The sequence below is a fragment of the Glycine soja genome, chromosome 19, assembly GCF_004193775.1.
Source record: "Glycine soja cultivar W05 chromosome 19, ASM419377v2, whole genome shotgun sequence".
NCBI classification, from domain to species: Eukaryota; Viridiplantae; Streptophyta; class Magnoliopsida; order Fabales; family Fabaceae; genus Glycine; species Glycine soja.
Window position 1 is genome coordinate 31890404 of NC_041020.1, and position 22421 is coordinate 31912824.

The 22421-nt window shown below is 34.9% G+C and overlaps 2 protein-coding genes, 1 long non-coding RNA gene and 1 pseudogene across 5 annotated transcripts; 2 read left to right on the plus strand and 2 right to left on the minus strand.

Moving 5' to 3' along the window:
• Positions 1–6115: 6115 nt before the first annotated feature.
• LOC114399293 lies at positions 6116–8754 on the minus strand. 2 transcript variants are annotated; one of them, XR_003663698.1, is made up of 4 exons: positions 8401–8754; positions 8097–8213; positions 6531–6658; positions 6116–6428 (listed from the first exon to the last, which is right to left on the minus strand). XR_003663698.1 is itself a non-coding variant. In XM_028361457.1 (3 exons), the coding sequence occupies exons 1-3, from the start codon at positions 8602–8604 to the stop codon at positions 6608–6610; spliced, it is 372 nt and encodes a 123-aa protein (XP_028217258.1). In that variant the 5' UTR covers positions 8605–8754; the 3' UTR covers positions 6116–6607. The 2 variants fall into 2 exon arrangements, 1 of the variants encoding a protein (XP_028217258.1); XM_028361457.1 differs by having other exon boundaries at positions 6116–6658.
• A 1734-nt stretch (positions 8755–10488) lies between these two features.
• Positions 10489–13370, plus strand: LOC114399447. The gene is made up of 7 exons (XR_003663731.1): positions 10489–10862; positions 11394–11438; positions 11539–11603; positions 11708–11753; positions 11857–11936; positions 12048–12131; positions 12688–13370. It is a non-coding gene; the product is annotated as an uncharacterized LOC114399447 (long non-coding RNA).
• Positions 13371–13582: 212 nt separating this feature from the next.
• On the plus strand, positions 13583–16083 carry LOC114398743 (annotated as a pseudogene).
• Positions 16084–16240: 157 nt separating this feature from the next.
• On the minus strand, positions 16241–21199 carry LOC114399446 (chloride channel protein CLC-b-like). 2 transcript variants are annotated; one of them, XM_028361635.1, is made up of 6 exons: positions 20630–21199; positions 20282–20482; positions 19983–20160; positions 18341–18873; positions 16669–17794; positions 16241–16503 (listed from the first exon to the last, which is right to left on the minus strand). In XM_028361635.1, exons 1-6 carry the CDS (start codon positions 20824–20826, stop codon positions 16396–16398), a joined length of 2343 nt encoding a protein of 780 aa, XP_028217436.1. In that variant the 5' UTR covers positions 20827–21199; the 3' UTR covers positions 16241–16395. The 2 variants fall into 2 exon arrangements, with proteins under 2 accessions (XP_028217436.1, XP_028217435.1); XM_028361634.1 differs by having other exon boundaries at positions 16669–17824; positions 20630–21198.
• Between the last annotated feature and the right edge of the window lie 1222 nt (positions 21200–22421).

The following is a 22421-nucleotide window of genomic DNA, read 5'->3' on the forward strand; positions in this document are numbered from 1 at the left end:
GAGCATGAAATTTAGTGCCTCTAAAGAAGTCTGAACTTTGAAGTTTAATTCTCAAATGATCAGAGTTGAAAAAAATGCACACACATGACCTCTATTTATAGCCTAAGTGTCACACAAAATTGGAGGAAAATTTGAATTTCAATTCAAATTTCACTTGAATTTGAAATTGAACTTGTGGAGCCAAAATTTAACTAATTATGATTAGTGAGTTTCGGTTATGATTCAGCCCACTAATCCAAGATCAATTCCAAGATTCTCCACTAAGTGTGCTTAGGTGTCATGAGGCATGTAAAGCATGAAGGACATGCACAAAGTGTGACTATATGATGTGGCAATGGGGTGTAGTAAGCAAATGCTCACCTCCCCCTCTAAAATTTAATTGAATTGGGCTTCTACCAATTCAATTAAATTTATTTCCCAACACACACATCAAATATTCACTTAGTTCATATGAAATTACAAAAACGACCCCTAATACAAAAACTAGTCTAGGTGCCCTAAAATACAAGGGCTAAAAAATCCTATATTTCTAGGGTACCCTACCTACATTATGGAGCCCTAAATACAAAGACAAAAAAAAATAATGAAATCCTAATCTAATATGTACAAAGATAAGTGGACCCAACCTTGGTCCATGGGCTCAAAAATCTACCCTGAGGTTCATGAGAACCCTCGGGCCTTCTTCAACAGCTCTAGCCTAATCCTCTTGGAGCCTCTTGCTCATGGCTCTAATAACTGGTCCCTTCCTAGGGAGGATTTCATCACCACCGCTCTCGCCAAACTCCAGAAGGATAAGATCAATAATCAATGCCATGACTTTCGTCCCTTTTCCGACATGTTGCATCCTTTTTTTTTCCTCCTTCACTTCTTCTGCTCCGTCCACGCCCTTTTCCAACCCCAAATTCTAGTTCAAGCACCTTCCCCGAGTGGAGATCGCTGCCCGTCACGAAAAAGGCCTCTGTTACCATTACAACGATAAGTGAAACGCTAACCATCGTTGCAAGGCCCATGTGCTACTTCTCATTTCCAACGACACTGATGGGGATTTTCCTCCGACCTTTGACCTCCACTTGGAACAACTCCTTAATCCCCCATTATTGGATCCCCTAGACACATTGATTCCCCAGACTAGCCTTAATGCCATGGTCAATGTTCTAGCACCAAGAACTTTTCGAGCCTAAGGTATAGTTCACAACTCCCAGATCTGCATGGACGAAGCTGACATCGCCAAAACCACATTTTCCACACACCACGAACACTACGAGTACCAGGTGATGCCATTTGGCTTATGACATGCGTCTTCCACCTTCCAAAAGATGATGAATGAAACCCTCAAACCCTTCCTTTTCAAATTCATCACTATATTTTTTTATGACATACTAGTATATAATGACTCTTTCACTGCCCACCTTCATCGATTAGATTATATTCTTTCTCTTCTTTTGCAAACTTAATTCTTCTTGAAGCTTTCCAAGCGTGTTTTTGCCCAAAGAGAGCTTGAATTTTTGGGGCATATTGTCTCAGTCCAAGGGGTGGAACTAGACCGCTCCAAAATCCAAGCCATGCTCGACTAGCCTGTGCCTAAATTTGTCTTTGACCTTCGTAGATTTCTTAGATTAATTGGTTTCTACTGCATGTTTGTTAAGGCTTATGCTTCAATTGTCACTACACTAAGCAATCTTCTTCACAAAGACAACTTTCATTGGTCCCTTAAGGCTCAGGTGGCTTTTTGACACCCTCAAAAGGGTCATGACAATAACCCCCATTTTGGCCTTGTCGGATTTTACTGTCTTATTCCCTCTTAAGCCCGACGCTTCAGGGTTTGCTATGGGTGTCGTCTTGCTGCAGCACCAACACCCTAATTCTTTCTTTAGTAAGCCATTATGCCTAAAGCTTCAACTTGCTTCCACGTATATGCACGAGCTCCATGCAATCACCTCTGTAGTTCACAAATGGCACCATTATTTATTGGGACACCATTTTGACATTATCATTCATCATAAAAGTCTAAAAGAACTCATGTCTCATGTCATTCAAACCCCAAAGCAACAAGTTTATCTCTCAAAACTATTGGGGTATGATTACTCAATTTAGTATAGGCCTGGTTCTTCGAATGTCATCGCCAATGCCTTGTCTCGTGTCCTTGATTCTTTTGAGGGTCAAATCTTCATTCTATCACTGCCCAATTCTTCCATTCTTGATGACTTGCAAAAGACCCTACAGGATAGCTCCGAGTTCCAAAATTTGCTCCAACAAATCTAACAAGATCGTAATTCTCATCTAGACTATAATCTTCATAATGGTCTTATCCTCCATCGGCGCTAGATTTAGTTCAATGTTGGTGATCCCTTCATTCATGCTCTACTTCATGAATTCCATACTACCTTTACTAATAGCCACACTGGAATCGCCAAAACACTCAAAAGGATTTAGCTAGTTTCTTTTGCCTAACATGCACCAAGATGTTCGATCTTTTGTTGCTAGTTGCCATACTTGTCAACAGCTAAAATCTGAGACTAAAAGGCCCGTAGGGTAACTCTAACCTTTGCCAATTCCTTTTGAGACTAAAAGGCCTAACATTTCCCTTGACTTCATTACTATTTCCCTCCCTCCAATGGATTTTATTATTCTGGTTATTGTTGATTGTTTCTCCAAGGGTGTACATTTTCGCACACTTCCTGCTCATTATAATGCCTTCAAAGTTGCCACACTCTTTTTGGATATAGTCTGTAAGCATCATGGTTTTCCTTATAGTATTGTCTCTAACAGTGATCCTATCTTCATTAGTTGCTTTTTGAAAGAAATTTTTCATTTGAGTGGCACCAAGCTTTGGATGAGTATTTCGTATCATCTTCAAACTGATGGCCAATCTAAGGTCATTAATCGTGTTTTGGAGCAGTATTTATGCTCTTTTGTTCATGCCAAACCTCTCAATGGGGTAAGTTTATTGCTCTGGCCAAATGGTGTTATAATACCTTAGTTCACTCAGGTACTGGACTCATTCCCTTTGAGGTTCTCTATGGCCGCCCTCCTCCCACCATTCCTCACTGCCTATAAGGTTCTCCCCCTGTTGATGTTGTGGATTCTTTTTATCCACTTGTGAGTCCATCCATGCCCTGTTACTTAGGCGCCTCCCCAAGGCTCAGGCCAATGTGAAAGTTGTTGCTAATGCTAAACGCAAGGACCTGTAATATTCTGTTGGAGATTGGTTTTATGTTAAACTCAAGCCTTACCGCTAGCTTTCACTTTCTGGGTCTCCTCACCATAAGCTTTTCAAACGTTTTTATGGTCCTTACCAGATCATTGAGCGAATTGGTGTTGTTGGTTACAAATTGTTGTTGCCACCAACTTCAAAAATACATCTTGTTACCTTTTGAACATTCAGTTAACGATAAGGATACAAATAAAAAATTATTAAGGAGCAAAAATGAAAATTGAGTATACATCTGAGAACACTGACATATTTAAGCCTATTTTTAAATCAGGATTGTATGCGGTCATTTTTATTTATTTTTTAGTTATACTCGTACATTCATATTCGTTTTTTTTTCAGATAAAATTTTCTTTTCTCACAACTGAAGGATGAAATTATCTTCTATATATTTACTAATTATTAATTATTAAATTGTGTTTCACAGCAGCCGATCGAGGCTAAGGAGCTATTCAACGGGAAAAAGAGAGGGTAAGCAGCTATTCAAAGTGAAAGAGTTAGAACTCTCTTAACATTTGTGCAAGATTTGCATGTGGATCATGAAGCAAGTAAGATTTTTTTAAAAAATCTCTAATTCGTGTTAATATGTTATTTTATTAATCTTTTAAAAATGTCTATCCTTTCGAATTTTTAAATTTATCAATTCACAATAAATCAATTTTCATAACGATTTGTAATAGAATTGAGATTTATAATTAATTAATTAATTAAAAATACCCTTTTTTAAACTTTAATCGCAGAATCTCAAACTCTAAACTTCCACAAACTAATCATCCATATCATTCATCGCACCTCATTTAAGAATTTCTCTCATTTTCTTGCAGATTTATTTTTTCCAGAATATTTGAGAGCGGTTCTAACTATGGGATCTGGTTAGTTTTATTGCTTTCTTGATTATCAAATTTTTTCCTCCAACGTGGTTAGACAGTCAGGGCTGTTCGCGACCCAAGTCAGTTGCATCCCTAATTCCTTCAACAATTGGTTAATTTCACCAATATTAATAGCAATTAGTTATTGTTTGTTGTTTTTGTTCATTTTTCATTGCCAACGACCCCATGGAGGTACTACAGTGCTTCATTCCATTATACTTTTGTAAACCATTTCTTTTTAATTCTATATTAATTCATCCCCTTCAACCTCTCCGACTATATATTTACTGTATTAAAGCCCACAGACGACGGTTCAAATTAACAACCTTAAATGTTTCACCCTCCTTAATTAAACCATCCAACACCAACATGATTTGCAGGTATTGTTGTGGGGACCTTTTATTTTACATGACATTACATTGAGTTTCAAATTCCAGAATCTGGTGGGTAAGTAGGTAACTGTTGAACTTCAGAAAAGTGAAGACAGAATACAAAGAAAGATGACAAACAATAAACGCAAAATGTTGGTATGCAAATAATGTTATCCAAAAATAAATTTGTAAGCATATACGACGTCTATTTATAATAAGAGATACATATAGGAGTGTGTAAATTTTTTTACAGTGCATAATCCATTCTCATATTAAATTTAATATATTATCCAAAAATAAAATAATGTGGATTGAACAAAATTACAATTTATAAAATTGTCATCAATAGTAAAGGTCCAAATTAAAGAAAAAAATGTGCATAGACAAACATGCAGACAAAAATGGATAATTGTTCTAGGCAAATAATACTCCCTCACGTTTTATTTATAAGATGTAAATTAGAAGTGATATTTAATCTTTTATAAGACCCAACTCATAATCTTACATTAATTGTTTTTAGATTAAAATATCCTTAATTAAAAGATAAGTTGTAATGATAAACAATTATGAGAGAGAAAAAAAATTAAAGTATTAATGACAATATCAAATTTTTCATTAAAAAATATATTAACACAATAAATACGGATATATAGGTACGACAAACCGACAAACTTATCTTTTAGCAACGCCTGTGTTTCCGCTGATTATGATTAAGTTAATCATCTTTATAACTATCAATCTAAAACACATACCGACAAACATCTTGCTCTTTATAAGGTTATAGTTCCTTCTAATTTGCACTTACACTAATTCAAACTATTAAGTTATTGTACTATATAAGCATCAGTATGTATATATCAAGCATTAAAAATATTTTTTTAAGGAATAATAAAGATAAGAGTACATTACAAGTATACCTTTTATAGAAATCTCACTGCTTCTAAATATTATCAACTAGAATGGTGATAATGCATAAGCACTATAATGTCTGATACTAATAACTTGATTCGGTTTTGTATAATTCCTTTCATTAACCGCGAAAAATAAATTATTAGTAAACGAACAGTACAAACATAATGAGTTATTATTAATCGTGTAATGTGGACATCAAAACTAACTTGTTGAAGTGAAAAAGAACTATTTACTTGAGAACAGGCACATTTGATTAACTCTATGTCCTGTACCGTATCCATGTCTAGGCCATTCTTCGTGGATTAATAATTGAACGGAATAATGTAACTAAAGATAATTGGATAAGAGATTTAGCCAACTCATACGGACTGATTCAATCATTCATTTCATTTGATTTTTAAAGCATTAACTAAATGTTTAATTACCTATTTACTTCATATAGTTTTCATTCTTATCCCAAATGGAATTTTTAGTTACTTAAATTTACATTTTAATTCTCAAAAGCTTTTTACCATTAAGATTTTTTAACAAAAGGAGTTAAAAAATTTTAACAGGAGAGATCTTTTGAGATCTTTTGAGAATTAAAATGTAATTTCAGGAACTAAAAAATTTACTTATTAAACAACAGGGCCTAAAAAATTCACTTATTAACTATAGGAACTAAAAGGAATAAATTTGGAAACTATAGGGACTAAATGAATAATTAAACCTTAACTAAAAAACAAAAACACAGCAACGTTTCTGGGAGGAAATGACCCAACCAAACAAAGGTATATAGCATTACTCTTCGCGAATGATGTAGCAGGAAATGATCCAACCAAAACAAAAACAGATAGTAGATAGCATCACTCATTGTGAATTAATCAAGTTGAATTCAACATGCAGCAGCACCAAATACATGCTTACAATATCAGTTCAAATGCCAACATTTCTTAAAATCATCTGAAGTAGGATAGTGTCAGTTAATGTACTGTAGCCTGTACTGTTTAACAAGAAGCACTTGAGACTGACTGGGATTTGAATATCACAGAAGAGAAGGAAGAAAGCAGAGCATTTGTTGTTACCCTACAAAAAAAAAAAAAAAGACAAAATGCTCCGCATATTTTGTTCCTTATTCCTAAAAGACTAAAAGTAAGGCTATAGAATACACAGAAAGTTCAGTCTCACCATGTAGTCAAACCTCAAGTTTTCTCATTTGGCTTTTACACGTCTACTGACATCAGTTTATAAGTTAACCACTCCCATCAACCACTTCCATCAAGTTGTCCATGAGAAAGGAGGTGTGCCATATATTGCTGTAAGAAGCCAAACACGTCATATTGTTGCTAGTGTCATAAACACTTTCGAGATCCAAAAGAAATGGAATACAATGTAATAAAATTCAACAAACGAAGAAGTATGTGGAGATTATGCTAAAAGATTTTATACATAATATAAAATAAGAGTATTCTACTAAGGTTTGATTAATAAATTGGTTTAACTTTCAGCAAAAGCAAGTAAAGAGACAATATTTGTATCGCTTCTGCCATAGCTGCTATTGCTTGGTTATACAAAAGAACATAGAGAAAAGCTCCTCCAGCCAAACCTAAGGTCAGTCTACTTTCAGAAAATACTGAGAAAAGTCCACCCGATGTTGGAGATATCACGTTAACTAATAACTACTGATATGAGTAAAATAATGTATACAAGGAACAACTCTCATCTAACGAGCTAGTTTTTGGGGGTTTAAGTTAGGCTCAAACCCAAATGCTAAGTTGTTATCAAAGCCTCCTACTAGTTGCCGTTGGGCATATCAGGTCAAATGGGCATTATATGTAGATGTCCGGTCCTCAATGTAAGCGGATGTATTGGAGAGATCTCTCATTGATTAGTGACATGATCCAAATAGTGTATATAAGTTAGAGGACAAACTCTCTCACCGTATGAATTATCTTTTGGGATTGAGTAAGGTTCCAATTCAAATTTTAAGACCACAAAAAAAATAAAAATTTAACATGATAGAAGAAGTCCTAATCCTACTACAGTTTTAAACTAGTTTCAGGTGATATATGGAAATAATGTCTATCATCCTTGATTCTCCACGTATGGAAACTGGGTTTGCCCCTAATGTGTGCCTGGTAAAAACATCAATGCCTTTAACACTCAAAAGAAAAGTTTGGAAATACATTACATTGCAAAAACATTCATATTTCCTAATCTTCACAAACACTGAAATTATAATTTCAGAAGACAGTTTTTCATGCAATTTTTCGAACATTTTCCTATCACAAACCTCTCTGTCATTCCAGAGAAGGCCACAAGTTGTCACTCACAAATCATTCCACTGTCCACCACTCACAGTGGAGGAACATAAATTCTATCCAGTAGTTTCCTCCAAAATCTCCTTAAAAAAACAAAAATCCTCAATGCACTAAGAATCTTATTCTTTGCAGTAGCATTAATGCAAAAGTTAACCTTGCCTATGCAATTTTGCAGAATATTTTAATTGCCAATTCCTCATCATTTTAATTCTTTGTTAGAAACAGGAATTGAAAATTCCACTAAAATAGGTGGAATTCTTAAATTCCTCATCCTCCCTGTCATCACGAACCCCATGGGAGTCATTGACACCGGAACGGGCAGATTTTAGTAATCCAAACATATGATTTCATAATCGAATGAAATTTGATAGCCTTCAAATTACGTTGTCGAACGAAAATCAGAGGAACTATATATATATATCATGCATCATACCGCATGATATGCATACGGCGATTTCCCTTGACGCTCGAAGTGCTTGGCCATGACGCAGAACTCAAACGGACCCCACTCTTCAGCCTCGAAGCAATTTCCAAGAGCAGCTTTGTACAACTGATCACAAATTTCAAAACACATTTTCCAAAATCATACTTTAGGTCAAAATAATATGCAGTAATTTCCAAATGCAGCTTTGTACAACTGTCACAAATTTGAAACACATTTTCCAAAAATCATACTTTAGGTCAAAATACTATGCAGTAATTGATCCAAATGAAAAGAAAAGAAGAAGAAAAAAGACCTTGGTAGTGTCCGTTAGAAGCTCGGTACCAGCGGGGTAGGAGGCGTAGAATTGATCGGCTCTAGAGAAACCAGCCCTAGTCGTGTTGTTGACGTAAAAGTAGCTTATAAGCGTAGCGAAGCAGTAGAAGCCGGTGTACGACACCAATCTTCGGAACTTCTGAATCTTCACTATCTCTTTCAATTCATCATAAATCCTCCTCATGGTGGTGGCTATGAGACTGAGAAAGTTAGTTAGTTTCCCTCGGAATCAGAGACAAAAAGAGCGCAAAGTCAAGTCCCAAACAAAAACAAACAAACAAGCAATCAAACACATGGTGCGCAGAGTAAGAGGAGTGTGTTCGGATTATGTTGGACCTGACATTGAAGTGTGTTCGGATTATGTTAGGCCTGACATTGAACCTTATTTAGAGGGGTTGGGCCCATAAATCTGCTATAGCTATATATTTTTCTCTTGTTATTAATACCTCCATTTTTCTAAGTACACCCCCATAACCCCTTTTTCCCTCTCAGTTACCCATTATATCCTTTTTTCTTAAAGAAGTACATCCTTTTGCTTTTCAGAAATATATTTCCAAAATTATATATATCTATTCCAAAAATATAGTTTTGGATATATACTTTCTAAATAGGTATATATTTTTCAATAAAATAACACTTAAGAATTAAAATGGTTGATGAGAAATTAAAAAAAATGATAAACATTTATTAGTCTTATTTTTATCCTATCATTAGTGTTTTTTAAATCCCATATGAAATCTTATTTTCATCTTATCTTTATTATTCTATAAACCCTAATTTTAAACAATCTTCGCCATATATTCATTATATAATACTATGTTTTTATCATTATTATATAATATTTTATGTTTTTCTTCATGTGTCACTGCATTTCAAGGTACGCTCATTACTAACTTCATATATTGTACATAGACATGGCAAGAAAACTCATACCCATGGGTACCCGTCTGAATCCGTCCCGACTTTAACGGGTAATACCCGAGTTGACCAGGTATGGGTTCGGGTTCGGGTTTTCCCCAATAACCAAAAGTCGGATACGGGTATGGGATTACTAGACCTGTCCCGACCCCGAACCTGCCCCGCCACTTGAAATCTTTAGAATTTTTGCATAATTTAATCTAAAGGCATAAAATTTTTATTACTAGTTAATTTTATTTTAGAATTTTTATATAATTTAATATTATTTTCTTAACTATTTTTGTTGACACACGCGCTATAATAAATTTATTGATATATAAGTAGTTAAAAATAAATGTTTAACAATTAATTTATTTTTTTATAATTTTTTTTAATTTGAATCGTGTATGGGACGGGGTTGAGGATACCCGATACTCGATGGGTACGGGGATGGGACAATAAACTTAAACCCGTCGGGTATCGGATACAGGTATGGAGATATATTGGAGAGTCGGGGTAAGGGATTGGGGAGACAATACTCATACCCGCCCCGCCCCATTGCCATGTCTAATTGTATACCTTAATTACAAATAAAAGCTTTTGACGATGATTTTTTTTTTTTTTCCTTTAAGTGAGTTCATTCATTTTCTAATCCAAGTCTACGTTAATGATTTAATGTCACATGAAGTTAGTGATGAATGTACCTTGAAATGTATTGTCACATGAAGGAAAACAAAAAATATTGTATAATAATAAAGAAAATGCAATATTATATAATGAATATATGGTGAATATAACTTAAAATTAGGGTTAAAAATTATAAAAATAAGATGAAAATAGATTTTAGATAGGATTTAATGAACACTAATAATATAATGAAAATAAGACTAACAAACATGAATATAAGATAAGTGTTAATCATTTTTTTTAATTTCTCGTCAATCATCTTAATTCTTAAATGATATTTTATTGAAAATTATATACCTATTTTGAAAGTATATCTCTGGGAAAAGCATAGTTCTGGAGATAAATTTTCGGAATAGATATATGCAAAGAAAAGGGGTGTACTTTAAGAAAAAAGGTATAATGGATAAGTGAGAGGTAGAAAGGGGAATCGGGGTGTACTTTAAAATATGGAAGTGTAAATAGCACGAGCCTATTTTTTCGGAACTATAGAGATAATTTGTATTTCCCGCGTTGTATTGTACCGGAAAAATGACACTCCGTCTCGTGCAGCTCCGCCGTCGCTCCCTCTCTTCACCTGCCGCACCACCGCATCCACCGCCCTCCCCCCACCGACGCCGACGCCAACTTATTCAATTCCACAGTCCCCACCGCTAACTTGCGCACTTCACTCTCCTCACTTCCTGTCGTACGCTCCTCCTTTAAGAAAAAATCTTTTTAATTTAATTTTTATTTATTTATTTTTGTAGTGGGGTTGGAGGTGCCGGGCGAAATTGGCCGTGCGTGGCTCTTCAACGGAGCCTCTCATTGGGCTCTATGAAGAGGGTACTCATAACGTAGTTGACATTCCACAATGCCAAGGTCCACACTTTGTGCATACTATATTGTTAATTTGTTATTGTTATTCTTTGGGTACCTTCATAAGATTCTATTCTATTTTAGTACACATTTTAAAACTGTAGTAGAACATGAAATGAGTTTAAATCAAGGTAAATAATCAAATTCGCTTTTGAAAGTATGATGTAGTGACAAATTGGTCAATGAAAAATATAAATTTAATCTTATATAAAAAAGTGACAAATTACTCCTGTCATTAAATGTGTGAGATCATTTTATCATTAAGTTATAATGTTCAAGAATAAATTTGATAATAAATTTTATTTTTCAAGCATTAATTTGATATTAAGTTGTAAAGATTAGGGACCAATTTGTCATTAAATTATTTTGAGAACTAATTTGTCTACTTTTGATCATTGCATGACTAAATTTGAATTTTTCATCGTTGGGGACCAATTTGTCGGCGCCTCTTCTTATTTATTTTTCAAATGTTTTCCTTGGTTGGCGTGGAATTATGTAGATTAAGCCTGTGTATATATTGTCTTCTGTGTGCAGCTGATCATCCTAATATTAAAGCTGCTGTGGAGCTGCTTAGACGGGGTATTTTCTTGTTTTGTTATTATTATCACTATGTTTTGTTTTATTATTCAATTTGTTTATATAATTATTTTTTCATGTGCTTTTCTTCAATATCGTTCAGGTATTACTGAATTAGGTGTTGAGCCATTTATTGAAGATGAAGGTGCAGGTGATTTGCATGTCCAGGTGAATTGTTTATAACAATGTTGAATAGAGTAGTTGATGAATTCAGTTAACAATTGGATTTTTGAATTTGGGGAAATTGACCACTGGTGGGTGGGCTTTTGCAGATGGCTGTGACAACATACAACACATCTCTTCCCACGGCTCAAATATGTAAGAATGGTTACTTCATAGTTCTTACTCGTGAATTATGTGAAAAAAAAGGAATTAATGGAATTGAAATATCAATTATTTCTCTTAAATTATATGGTTTCAGGAAAGGTTCAGGTTACATTGGTTTGGAATTCAAGAAATGAAAATTCACCCGGTTCAGATAAACTGAATGCATTGGTAAATGTGAGCTTGTTGATTGCTTTCTATCATAATTGTTTTCTTTTGGATGTTATAAGTTTCCCTGCCCCTTCCATTTTCATAATAGAAAGTGATGGTTCATATGATTGATTGCAGTTTCTATGGAAAAATGGTGGGCCACACAGCAGGCTTCATTTAATTCACTCTGTGTGGGCCAACTTTCAGACTTCTACTAACAATGTGAGTTTAAATTGTTCTTATGAAACAAATAAATGGTTTGCATGTGATTAAAATGGAAAATGGTATGCTGTATGTGATACGGGGAAGGTAGATTTTGTAGTTGCAGTAGGGAAAGAAGGAGGTTCCATGGTTCATGAACTGCTTTTGAACACTAATTGTTTGGTGCTGAAAATTTACATCAAATATATTGTTGATTCATAATGGACATATGTTTTCTTTTTTGGTAAGCAAAGTATGGTAAGATTCATGAACTGCTTTTGAACACTAATGCTCACCTTATAAGCCGGTTTTGTAAGGTTGAGTTAGGCTAAAAAATTCTAAGAATTTTGATAATGCATGTTTGAGGGGATATCTTTGGATGCTGAAATTCTGAAACTTCATATTTTCATTTCAGTTCTTACATAAAATAAGCTATTTTTATCTAGGATTCCTTGTATGCTGATCATGTCAACTTTTCTTGACAACTTATGATTACTTCATCATCCATGATGGCATGCATAATTGTTTTAATTAAAAAAAAACTTCATGCCTTTGAATTGCTTACTTGATGGCTCAGATAATTTTTGGGGATAAATGGAAACATCTTCTTGGAGAAAGAGATTTTTGGGAACATGTTGGTGGAATTGATGTATCCTTGGCACCTTCTAGTTTTGGCCAGGCGAACACACTGTAAAGATTCTAATTTAGTAGATCTTCATAATTTACATGGCAATCAGATAATGCATTTAATCTATTTTGTATCAGTTACTATTGAAGCATGGACACTAGACACAAAATACACCCACCCACACACCATATTGTGTAAATAAATAATCTTAATATGTACATACATATTTATAGTATTGGTATATCAAAGAATTATATGAAAATATATCTAAATTCTAAAATAAGCTTAGCATGTGCTAGAGGGCAAGCCTTGGTGAAATAGTAAGGTTGTTACCTTGTGACATGGAGGTCATAGGTTGAAATCTTGGAAGCAACCTCTCTAAGTGCAGGGGTAAGACTGTGTGCATCTATCCTCCCTAAAACCCAATAGGTAGGAGCCGTGTGCACTATGTCACCTTTTTACGCCAAGTATGTGTTTAGAAATATTTCTTTAGGATAGTTAAAAACATATTTAAGTGTCTTACTGGTGTCAACTAATTTTCTTTCCAAGAGTATTTATATTGAGGTCTCACTGTCTCATCTCAGTGTGCTAATGTGAGTATTATTGTCTGGTGTGTGTTGTACACAATAGGTTGTGTTTTTGCTCTTGTACTTCGTAAGTAATGAACTACAAGGAAAATCACATTAGTAGGATGGAGTAGTCAGGAGTGAGATGCATGAAAACATGCATTCTGTGTTTGTGTGTATCCAGTGTTGTTGTATCATCGAGGGCTGTTGTGCCATTAAGCATGAAAGGACTGATTTGATATGCCTCCTGTCTTGCTTCGTCATTCTTCAGGCGTTTGATGCCTTGCTTCGTCATTCTTCAGGCGTTTGATGCCTTGCTTCGGAAGTTACAGAAATATGTTCCATATGAATCAGCTGTCGCCGATTTGTATGCTGGAGCTGGGGTCATTGGGCTGTCATTAGCTACCACAAGAAAGTGCAGGCAATGCCTGGATGATTCTAAACCTTAAATGTTAAGTTCTAACTTTGTGTACAAAATTGATTTGGAGAAGATATGCTAGTTGTCTTACAGATCCATTAAGTGCATCGAGATTAACAAAGAATCGAATGCATCTTTTGAGAAGACCATTGAACGGTTACCTGCCACTGTTGACAGCAGTATTACTTGGCATCATGCATATGCTTCAAAAGTTAGTGCTGAATATCTGAAGCATCATCATATACTTCATGTTTTAACTTTGGAGCATTTCTTTTTTCTGATTCACATAACTATAATTTCTACAACTTCAATTTTGGTATGCATGTTTATTTATCAGCATATGTGAAGATTTTATTTGAAAAAGATTTCTTTATATGTGCACAAGAGAAAGCATAGTGTTTTTCTTTTATCTATTATCCTTGTCACATGTTATTTGGAACTGATTCTATGAATCATTTGCAAGTAGCAGGAGCCCTTTTTGTGGCTTTTGGGTTCAGATCTTGTTGTCATTGATCCTCCCAGGAAAGGACTAGATGCATCTCTTATTGATGCATTGAAGAATATATCATCAGTTGAGCGTAAAGCCTTGTCATCTTCTTAAAGGTTAGAATTTTTTGAACCTATCAAGTTTAGCTAATCGGAAAATATTTCCCAAGCCAGTTTTTGATTTAGTGCAAGTTAACTGCAGCTCAAACTCATCCCAGGAAGAGAAAAGGCCATGGGTTATACGGGCTAAAGAAGATTCAGTCCAAATTGGAAGCAAACCTCCAGCTAACATCGCTCAATCAGTGCCACAAACCCTTATTATATAAGTTGTGGATGGGAAATTTTTAAAGAGGTATCCACTCTTAATGTTTTCTGGGTGTGTTTTGACTTTTCTGAAACTTGAGTTCTCTTTATGTTAATTTTAAAAGTTGCTGACAGGACTGCAAGTCATTGTTGTCTAGTAAGGCATGGTATTTGGAAAAAGCTCATGGTTTTAATTTCTTTCCTGGTACCCAGAGGTATTCATGTTTTTCTTTTATTTCTTAATTATTTTATTTACTTTTAGTATTTACTTATTATCATAATTGGTTTCACTCTTGCATAAAAAATCTTAACGAAGTTAATAAATCTTCCTCTCTATCATTCTCTGAATTACATTGTAATTGCATTTCAACTTTGTATTCATCTAGAACACAAACCTTTTTTTTTGGTATAGGGCACAAACCTTTGATATAATTTTTACCCACTTCAAGTACTTATATTTATAATGATTTGATATACTTATTGATTACTTTGAAGATCATGTAGGTATACTCCATATCAGGTCAATATTCTCATTGCTAATCCTTTCTTTTTTTGAGTGCAACAGACTATTGTGCAACTCATGAATAATGCAGGTTTTTTATTTTTTTTATATTTGTGTGTGCGAATGGGTAATTGGAGCTTTTAACTTTTAAGTAAGTGTAGACTGTGCAGAATGGGAGAAAATACCCAGGTATTCAAGTTAGACCTATGAAACATGGTCATTAATAGATTTTTGGTTTAGCATAATTCTAGAGAAATAATCGCTTAATTTTTCAAAATCTCTATTAGGATGTTGAAAGAAACAAGTGATTATTTCTCCAAATTAAACTAAACTAAACATATACTAAATCTGTAATCGAAATAATGTAACACCCAGGAAATTTAAAATTGCATTTATATTTGAACTTGGCTTGTTGTTATAGTACTCAGCATCCCCACCCAACCCTTTCTGGTCTTCTCCCACGGTAGATAACTTGTTCTTATTGCATTTAGTCCTGGGAAGTGTCATATTTTCATTACATTTGATCTTTGGAACATGTGACGTGATTGATTAACATGGGAGATTCTTGTGCAACTTAAATTTAACTTGCTACGTGATAGAAATCCCATTTGCTTTATGTTTCATGGAACCAACTTGACAAAGTTGACCATTAACCTTTTAATTCATATATATAGTTACAGAATGATTCCTAGAGAGTGATTATCCCATCTCCATTAAATGCCTGCTGTATATATAATCCATGGCATGCTATCTACTTTATATATGCTCCACCCTCAAGTAAAATTTTTATTATAACCTTTGTTTCTCTCCAGAAGTAAATTAAGGGTGCATCGTGTAGTTGGTTATATGATTGTACATAGCATCCTCCCCCATTCTCCCCGAAAAGTAAAAGAATATTAATTTTTCTTTTGCTCATTGGTTGCAGCATTGAAGTTCTAGCAGTGTTCAAGAGGGGCCCTCAGAAAAAGAAACAAGGAAAGAAAAAGAAAAAACATTTGTAGGTGCTGTGAGACATTAATTAGGACATGGTTCAATATGCCGGGTTTCGTGTACACCAGCAAATCAGTGAGAAATCTTGCACGGAAAAAAAGAAATGGAAGTTTTGTAGCAGTCTTGAGTTGAAAACATTTACCGTTGCCTCTTTTTTGGGGGGAGGTGGGGGAATTGTTTGTACTGGTGGAAAAGGGAATTATGTTTCATCATTTGATAAATTGTGTTGAAAGAATATTAAAATTTGAATATAGTTTTTCATTGCTTTTTAATCTTATTCATCTCCATGCTTTTGATCCAAGTAATACAAAATTGAGGAATAACTTCTTATGGACTTAAGAAACCAACTTGTCCCAAGAGAGCTGCTTCGCCATTCAATGACTAGGAAAACTTCAATTCCTCTTTTCTCTACCCTTAGATATTGCCAGGTGAGGAAAGACTGTCAGAATGTTATGGGCAAGAAGATCTTGCCTGGTCAAGATCCCAATTACTGGGGATACCTGTGAGGAGATGACATCATTTGGTTAGTTAGATATGGCAATTTTTTCTTTTAAAAAAAAGCAATGAATTTATTTTGCTCCTGAAATGCTACAAGAAAAAAATGGCAACATATCTAATTCATATTTGAATGGTGTTAATATTTATGATGTGCTTAATAAACTCACCCCAGATGCTTGATACTTGGGTACTACAAGCAGATGGCGAAGTCCAACTTGCCTGAAGAGGATCATTGCTTTTGCTACTGACATGCTCTCTAGCACTGTAAAGGGAGTTGTATTGGTAAGAGGATGTAGATCAACAAACATCTCCATTTCCTCACTGGTCACAGCCACCTCTTCAATACTTCCTTCTCTCTCAGCCAGCTCTACCCAGGTAAATTTCTCTCTCACTTCCCATTCCTCTGTTCTCCTTCTTTCTTTAAGGAACCACTTCTTCTTTAGTGCTTGGATGAGATGTGCTCTTAGAATCAGTCCATGCAGTTCTGTTCCCCCATTGGCCTGTCCTACTACTGGTGGTACTACCCCATCGTCCATAACAGGGAAAGCATTATGTGTAGTGTTTTTCAAGACATCTACTATTTTGGCTACCTTTTCTACTCCATGGAGGGTAACCACTGATGGCTTTACATCAACAAGCTCACCCACAGTGAGATTTCTCATCCATGGCTCAGGATTTGCATCCATGAAAGGAAGGCCTTTCAAGTGCAGTATAATCTCATAGATGCTTGGGTTGAAACTGTCTCCAACAGTTTTGGCTATTAGGAGGACAATCATTGTTATTGGTAGTAGGAGAAGATTGTTGGTGAGTTCAAGGAAGATCACACAAAGGGATACAGTCATCCTCATGGAACCAGCCATGAGGGAGGCTGCACCTAGTACTGCAAACAGCCCTTGGTCAATGTTTGTATGAGGTCCCATGTAGATGCCGAGAAGGCGGCCATAACCTGAGCCCATAAGAATGATTGGGAGGAAGAGCCCAGATGGCACAGCAATTCCAAAAGTGATTAGTCCTAATATGCAATAGAGTACAAAGAAAATTACGAGGGACAAGGGTTGATATTCTTGAGGGGTGTTAGTTGAGAATATATTTCGAACGGCATCATCATTAGTGGTAAGCAGCAGAGTAGCAAGATCATTGTAGTAGCCAGGTGGGCAGTTAAATTGTTTGAAATTCCCAGACCGTCCATTGGTGGGGCAGGTTGACTCTGGAAGTGATGGATCACATGGGGTGCATTTTGCTAAGAATGGGAGACCATATTCGCACATTGATGTGAATAGTGCAACTGCAAGACTGAGGAGGAGTTTATGTATTCTTCCTTTTCTGCAATAATTAAAGGTAGACACTCCCATAGTAATCATGTAATTCCCCCATATAATCAGTTTCAGCTGGGTTGACATTTTATTATAGCTTTATGAATCCAAGATACCCTTTGGGCTGTAATTCTAACATGTTAGGGTGCATACATGCATCTTGCATCTGTTACCATTGGATCTGAATAAAAAAAATAAATATCTGCTTTGTTCAAATCCAATGGTTACACATGTTGGATGCATCCTAACTTAAAGGGTGCACTGTAGAATTCCTAGCAGTTTGGTTTAGTTCATTAGATGCCATCATTGATTGATCTTGATGTCTTCTTTCTATTTTTTATCTTAGCAAATGAGCACATATGTTTATAATCTCATTGACTACAATTGACACAATTATATTGTCTTCATTGGATGATGCATGTGTGGTCAGTATAGAACATTAAATCATGATATTTTTTCCTGTCACGGTAATTGTCTCCTAAGGATATGCAATATGTTGAGACTAGGATTGGATATTGATGCTTACTGATTGATGAGATTGTAGAGTCTGAGGACCTTGTGTAGTACATGATTGTAAAGGCTTCCCAATACCCCGCCAATGATTCCAATGACTACAACAAGGACAATATCCATAACATGGTACCTCACTGTGACATTGCTTACGTCAAACATGATCAATCCTCCTTCACCAAAAAGGCCGCATTTCCCAGTATGACAGATTTCAATGAAGGCCCTGAGCACCACCACCACCACAGCTGTGCTGAAAAAAGTTCTCCACAGGAGAGCACTTCTCCACCAGGTTGCCACCTCTTCAAGAGCAAAGAGAACTCCACCAACTGGAGCCCGGAAAGCTGCACAAACTCCCGAAGATGAACCACAGGTGATAAGATCCCGACGGTCACGATCATTGTTAAAATATCGAAGCCAGCGCCATTTGATCCTGTAATTGTCAGGGCCTCCCTGGCCTAGTAAGGAAGCAATGCAGCTTCCTATATGCACCAACGGTCCTTCTTTTCCCAAATCTAGGCCTGCAGAGACAGCCCCAATGCTTCCAATTATCTACAAGAGCCAAGTCGTGGGATATGATATGAATAGGAATTAAAAATAACATTGATCAGCAAATGGAGATATGATGTGAAGAGGAACTGGTAATTTGTGTACAACAGTGTTAACGCTAAATGCGAACGCCATTTTGCATTCATGGTAGTGATTTTTTTACCAATAACAGACTTATAAACTTTATTAGTCATATTTGTAAGGGTGTGATTGGGAAATAGTTGAGTTGAACGTAATCCACTCCACGTTTTTTTCCAATCCAACAATGCCGTTGCTTCTCTGTTTTGCTTTGGAAAGTGCAAACAGATATTTGGTGTTTTTGAAACCGCAATCCAAACTCAATCTAAGTAGTGTACTATTTAGTAGAGGGCATAACTTTATTTATTATATGTTAGCGATCTAATATACTATTTGGGAGAGGAGCATTAATTTATTATGTTTTAGATAACACTATTGAAGCCTCATGATTGTTTGCCACTCATTAGACAAATTGCAAGTCTTCAATGATTGAAACTGGTGGCACTTGTATCATGCTCCTTGTACCATAATTGGTGTGCTATTATATGTATGATTCCAGAAATTAGTGCTGCAATTAGTGAAGTTGTACGGGACCATTGTATGGATAGATGGAACAAAATAGAAATTAACAGAACATGACGGAATAGGTTTATTATTCGAACATAAAGTTGATATCGTATATAGTTATTTACTTTTTCATCTTTTTTATTTTCTTTGTTTGCATGTTTTTCAAAAAATACATTTAAAAATCGGAGAGGATAACTTTTTGGTTCATTTTGATGTTGACAAAACATTTTTTATGGTCGAAATTATCCTTTGTTTGGATCTACAGTATAAAAGAATTAAAGAAAGAAAGCTGCCAAGGAAAATAAACAAATCCTTGCTTGCATTGCAGTATTATAATTCACACTCTTTTCGTTTCTCTTTCCTCCATGAACCTCCTTTCCTTACCATCTAAAACTCCTGAACTCATCAAAATGAATCCTTATAAGTGAGTTTTATACCTTTTAACTGGTTTGTTGCGAGTTTAATCAGAAATGATTCAAATGAAGGAACAGAGACAGTGTTACATACAATCAAATAATTAATGTTACCTTGACAATCAATGTTGTAGCACCAAACATGTTGGGAGTATCAACACCATTAAGATAAGCTTTGATTTCAGGAATTCCAGGTCCTGCTGCTGTGGGTGCAAAACACACACAGAGAATAGCAGCAACAAACGTCAAAACGAAATTAATGCCCGTGAAATATAGGAAACCCGTCAAGTACCTGTCCCATGCACATTGATGCAGTTACACACTTAACTCATGACATTGTTGAAGCTTAATTGTTTAAAAGAAAAATGGAAAGAACAAAAAACTTGATAGTTAGAAACTTTCTTTGTTCTAACCTTTCTTTGTGGATGTATTTAAGAACAGCCAGAAGCTTATACCCAGCAATATTCTCAACTGCAAGATTGATGAGAGTGGCTATAATACCAGTGAGAAGTCCAACAAGGAATGCTAGTAACCATTTCAAGAATATATACTGCAACACTTGAACTCTTGATCTGCTCCTCCAGTCATGCTTGAATAGATCATTCTCATTTATCCTGCACAGCAAAGTCTTTGTTAATAAGAACAAAAGAAGGAAGAAGATTTTTTAATGGAAAGAAACAAAATTTGCGTGTAGTGTTCGACAGGAACAAAAGAGAACAAAAATACATAAATTGCATTCCACTAGTATAATGGCTTCTTACTCATAGTCCAAGCTTTCTATGTAGGAAACTTTTTCTCCAACCAGAGCAAGAGGGTTGGAAGACAGTGTCCGGTTCCGCTTGAGCAGTGGCTCATTCAGTGGATTGCTTTCTGGGTCTATTTCTTCTTCTCTTTCAACATTTTCCATCTTGTGATTGATTTTTGTGCTTTCTCCAAACTCCCCAGAATCCTCTCCCATTGGAACAAACAACGATGTGGTTGTGGTTGAGGTTGAGAACTTATAAGGCTCTCAAGTTGGTGAACTTTGTGTACGTTTTGGATTAGATCAAGGTGAGACACCTCACCTATAATAAACAGTGGAGACTTGTTATCTTTTAAGTCTATTTGTTCTTTGGTGTTTTGCCTTGTTAATTAACTTTGCTCTTGATAATTATTTTATCTACATGGTTCCATCCCTCTATGATATCATTCACATTGAAAAGTCACACTGTGGATAGAAATGTTATGGTCTAAACTACTTGGAGATGAAATTTACGGACCAAAAGGGACTTGTCTTTTCAAAGTGAGAGTAGCTCCTATCCTAAATTGAATCTTTTGGCTTAAAAAAGTATAAAATAAAAGCATCCTCAAGCAACTCTATATATTTGTTAAACAAGCTGTTACCTTTTATAATCCAAGGTTCTTGGTTCATGATGATGGTTGGGACCAGAGATAGTGAAATGTAATTGTTCTTTTCGATGAATGGATATGGATGGTACATGTGCCTTTGTTCAAGTCTTTATTATTTTGATTATTAATGTGGTATTGAAAAATAAACTAGTTGTAGTTAAGCCAAATGGGTGCTTCCAAGTTGTCTTCTGATGTATGAATTTGATGGCTAAATCAGTTTTATTTTCATCATTTTATCTGTAAGCTTTTGTTCGTTTTTCCAAGGATTCCATTCCAACTGTCATTAAAACAAATTAAAGATACTACCTACTGTATGAGACTTTTAGCTTTAATTTTTGGGGTGGGTTGGATCTAACTTGTTAAAGTAGTATCTTACAAAAAGTGTATGTAGTTTTGTACTTTTTGTTTTCTTTAAAATCTACTTCTATTCTATAGATATTAAATACTATGGAATTCATCATCAGCATAAGTTTATAACAGAAACCCATTGATAAAAGCAAAAGTGTAACTATGTGTTAGAAATTTGGACTATTTATATGGGTGAATTATTTGACGAAACCAGGGCAACAAGTTGGAGAAAAATATATTTGTCTGCACTAACATTTGGTATAAATTCTATTCTTATCTCTTATATTTAGCAAAAAAAAAAGTGCTATTATTGAATTCTCGACAATGAATGTAATAATTAAGCTGAACTCGAATATCAGGTTTTCGAGCTTGATTTAATACATATACTATTACTAATTAATTGTAATTTAAAAATTAGTTACAAAAATATATAACACAAATATTTTAAATTTAAAATATTCATCAAGCTCGAACTTAATTCTTCAAATTAACTCAACTAAATTCAATTTATGTTAGAAGACTATGCTGAAATTGCTTTAGCCTAATTCTATTTCATGCCTAGTTTAGAAGTACACACAAAAAGAAACCTTCCTTAAAAAATTATAAAATAGAAGATAACTGTTTATTCTTTGTTGGTTTTTTTCGATTTTTGTAAGACATGCATCATTCTTCTCTATCAATATTGCTATATAGATGGTAAATAATAAATCATAGAAATACATTATTAGTATTTAATATAAGGCAAAGACAATTTAATCTGGGAGTTTTTCATTAATACTCAATATAATATTTTAAAAGTTATTATTGTTACGTGTC

What these genes read in the sequence shown, in the direction of transcription:
- LOC114399293 (XM_028361457.1), bottom strand. Translation starts at nt 8,604, where the DNA reads ATGAGGAGGATTTATGATGAATTGAAAGAGATAGTGAAGATTCAGAAG. An exon ending in TTCTAACGGACACTACCAAG is followed by an intron (nt 8,214 to 8,400) that starts GTCTTTTTTCTT and finishes ATTTGTGATCAG; the next exon opens with TTGTACAAAGCTGCTCTTGG. An exon ending in CGCCGTATGCATATCATGCG is followed by an intron (nt 6,659 to 8,096) that starts GTATGATGCATG and finishes GGCTTCTTACAG; the next exon opens with CAATATATGGCACACCTCCT.
- LOC114399446 (XM_028361634.1), bottom strand. Translation starts at nt 20,826, where the DNA reads ATGGGAGAGGATTCTGGGGAGTTTGGAGAAAGCACAAAAATCAATCAC. An exon ending in CTCTACAATCTCATCAATCA is followed by an intron (nt 17,825 to 18,340) that starts GTAAGCATCAAT and finishes TAATTATTGCAG; the next exon opens with AAAAGGAAGAATACATAAAC. An exon ending in CCAAGTATCAAGCATCTGGG is followed by an intron (nt 16,504 to 16,668) that starts GTGAGTTTATTA and finishes ATCTCCTCACAG; the next exon opens with GTATCCCCAGTAATTGGGAT.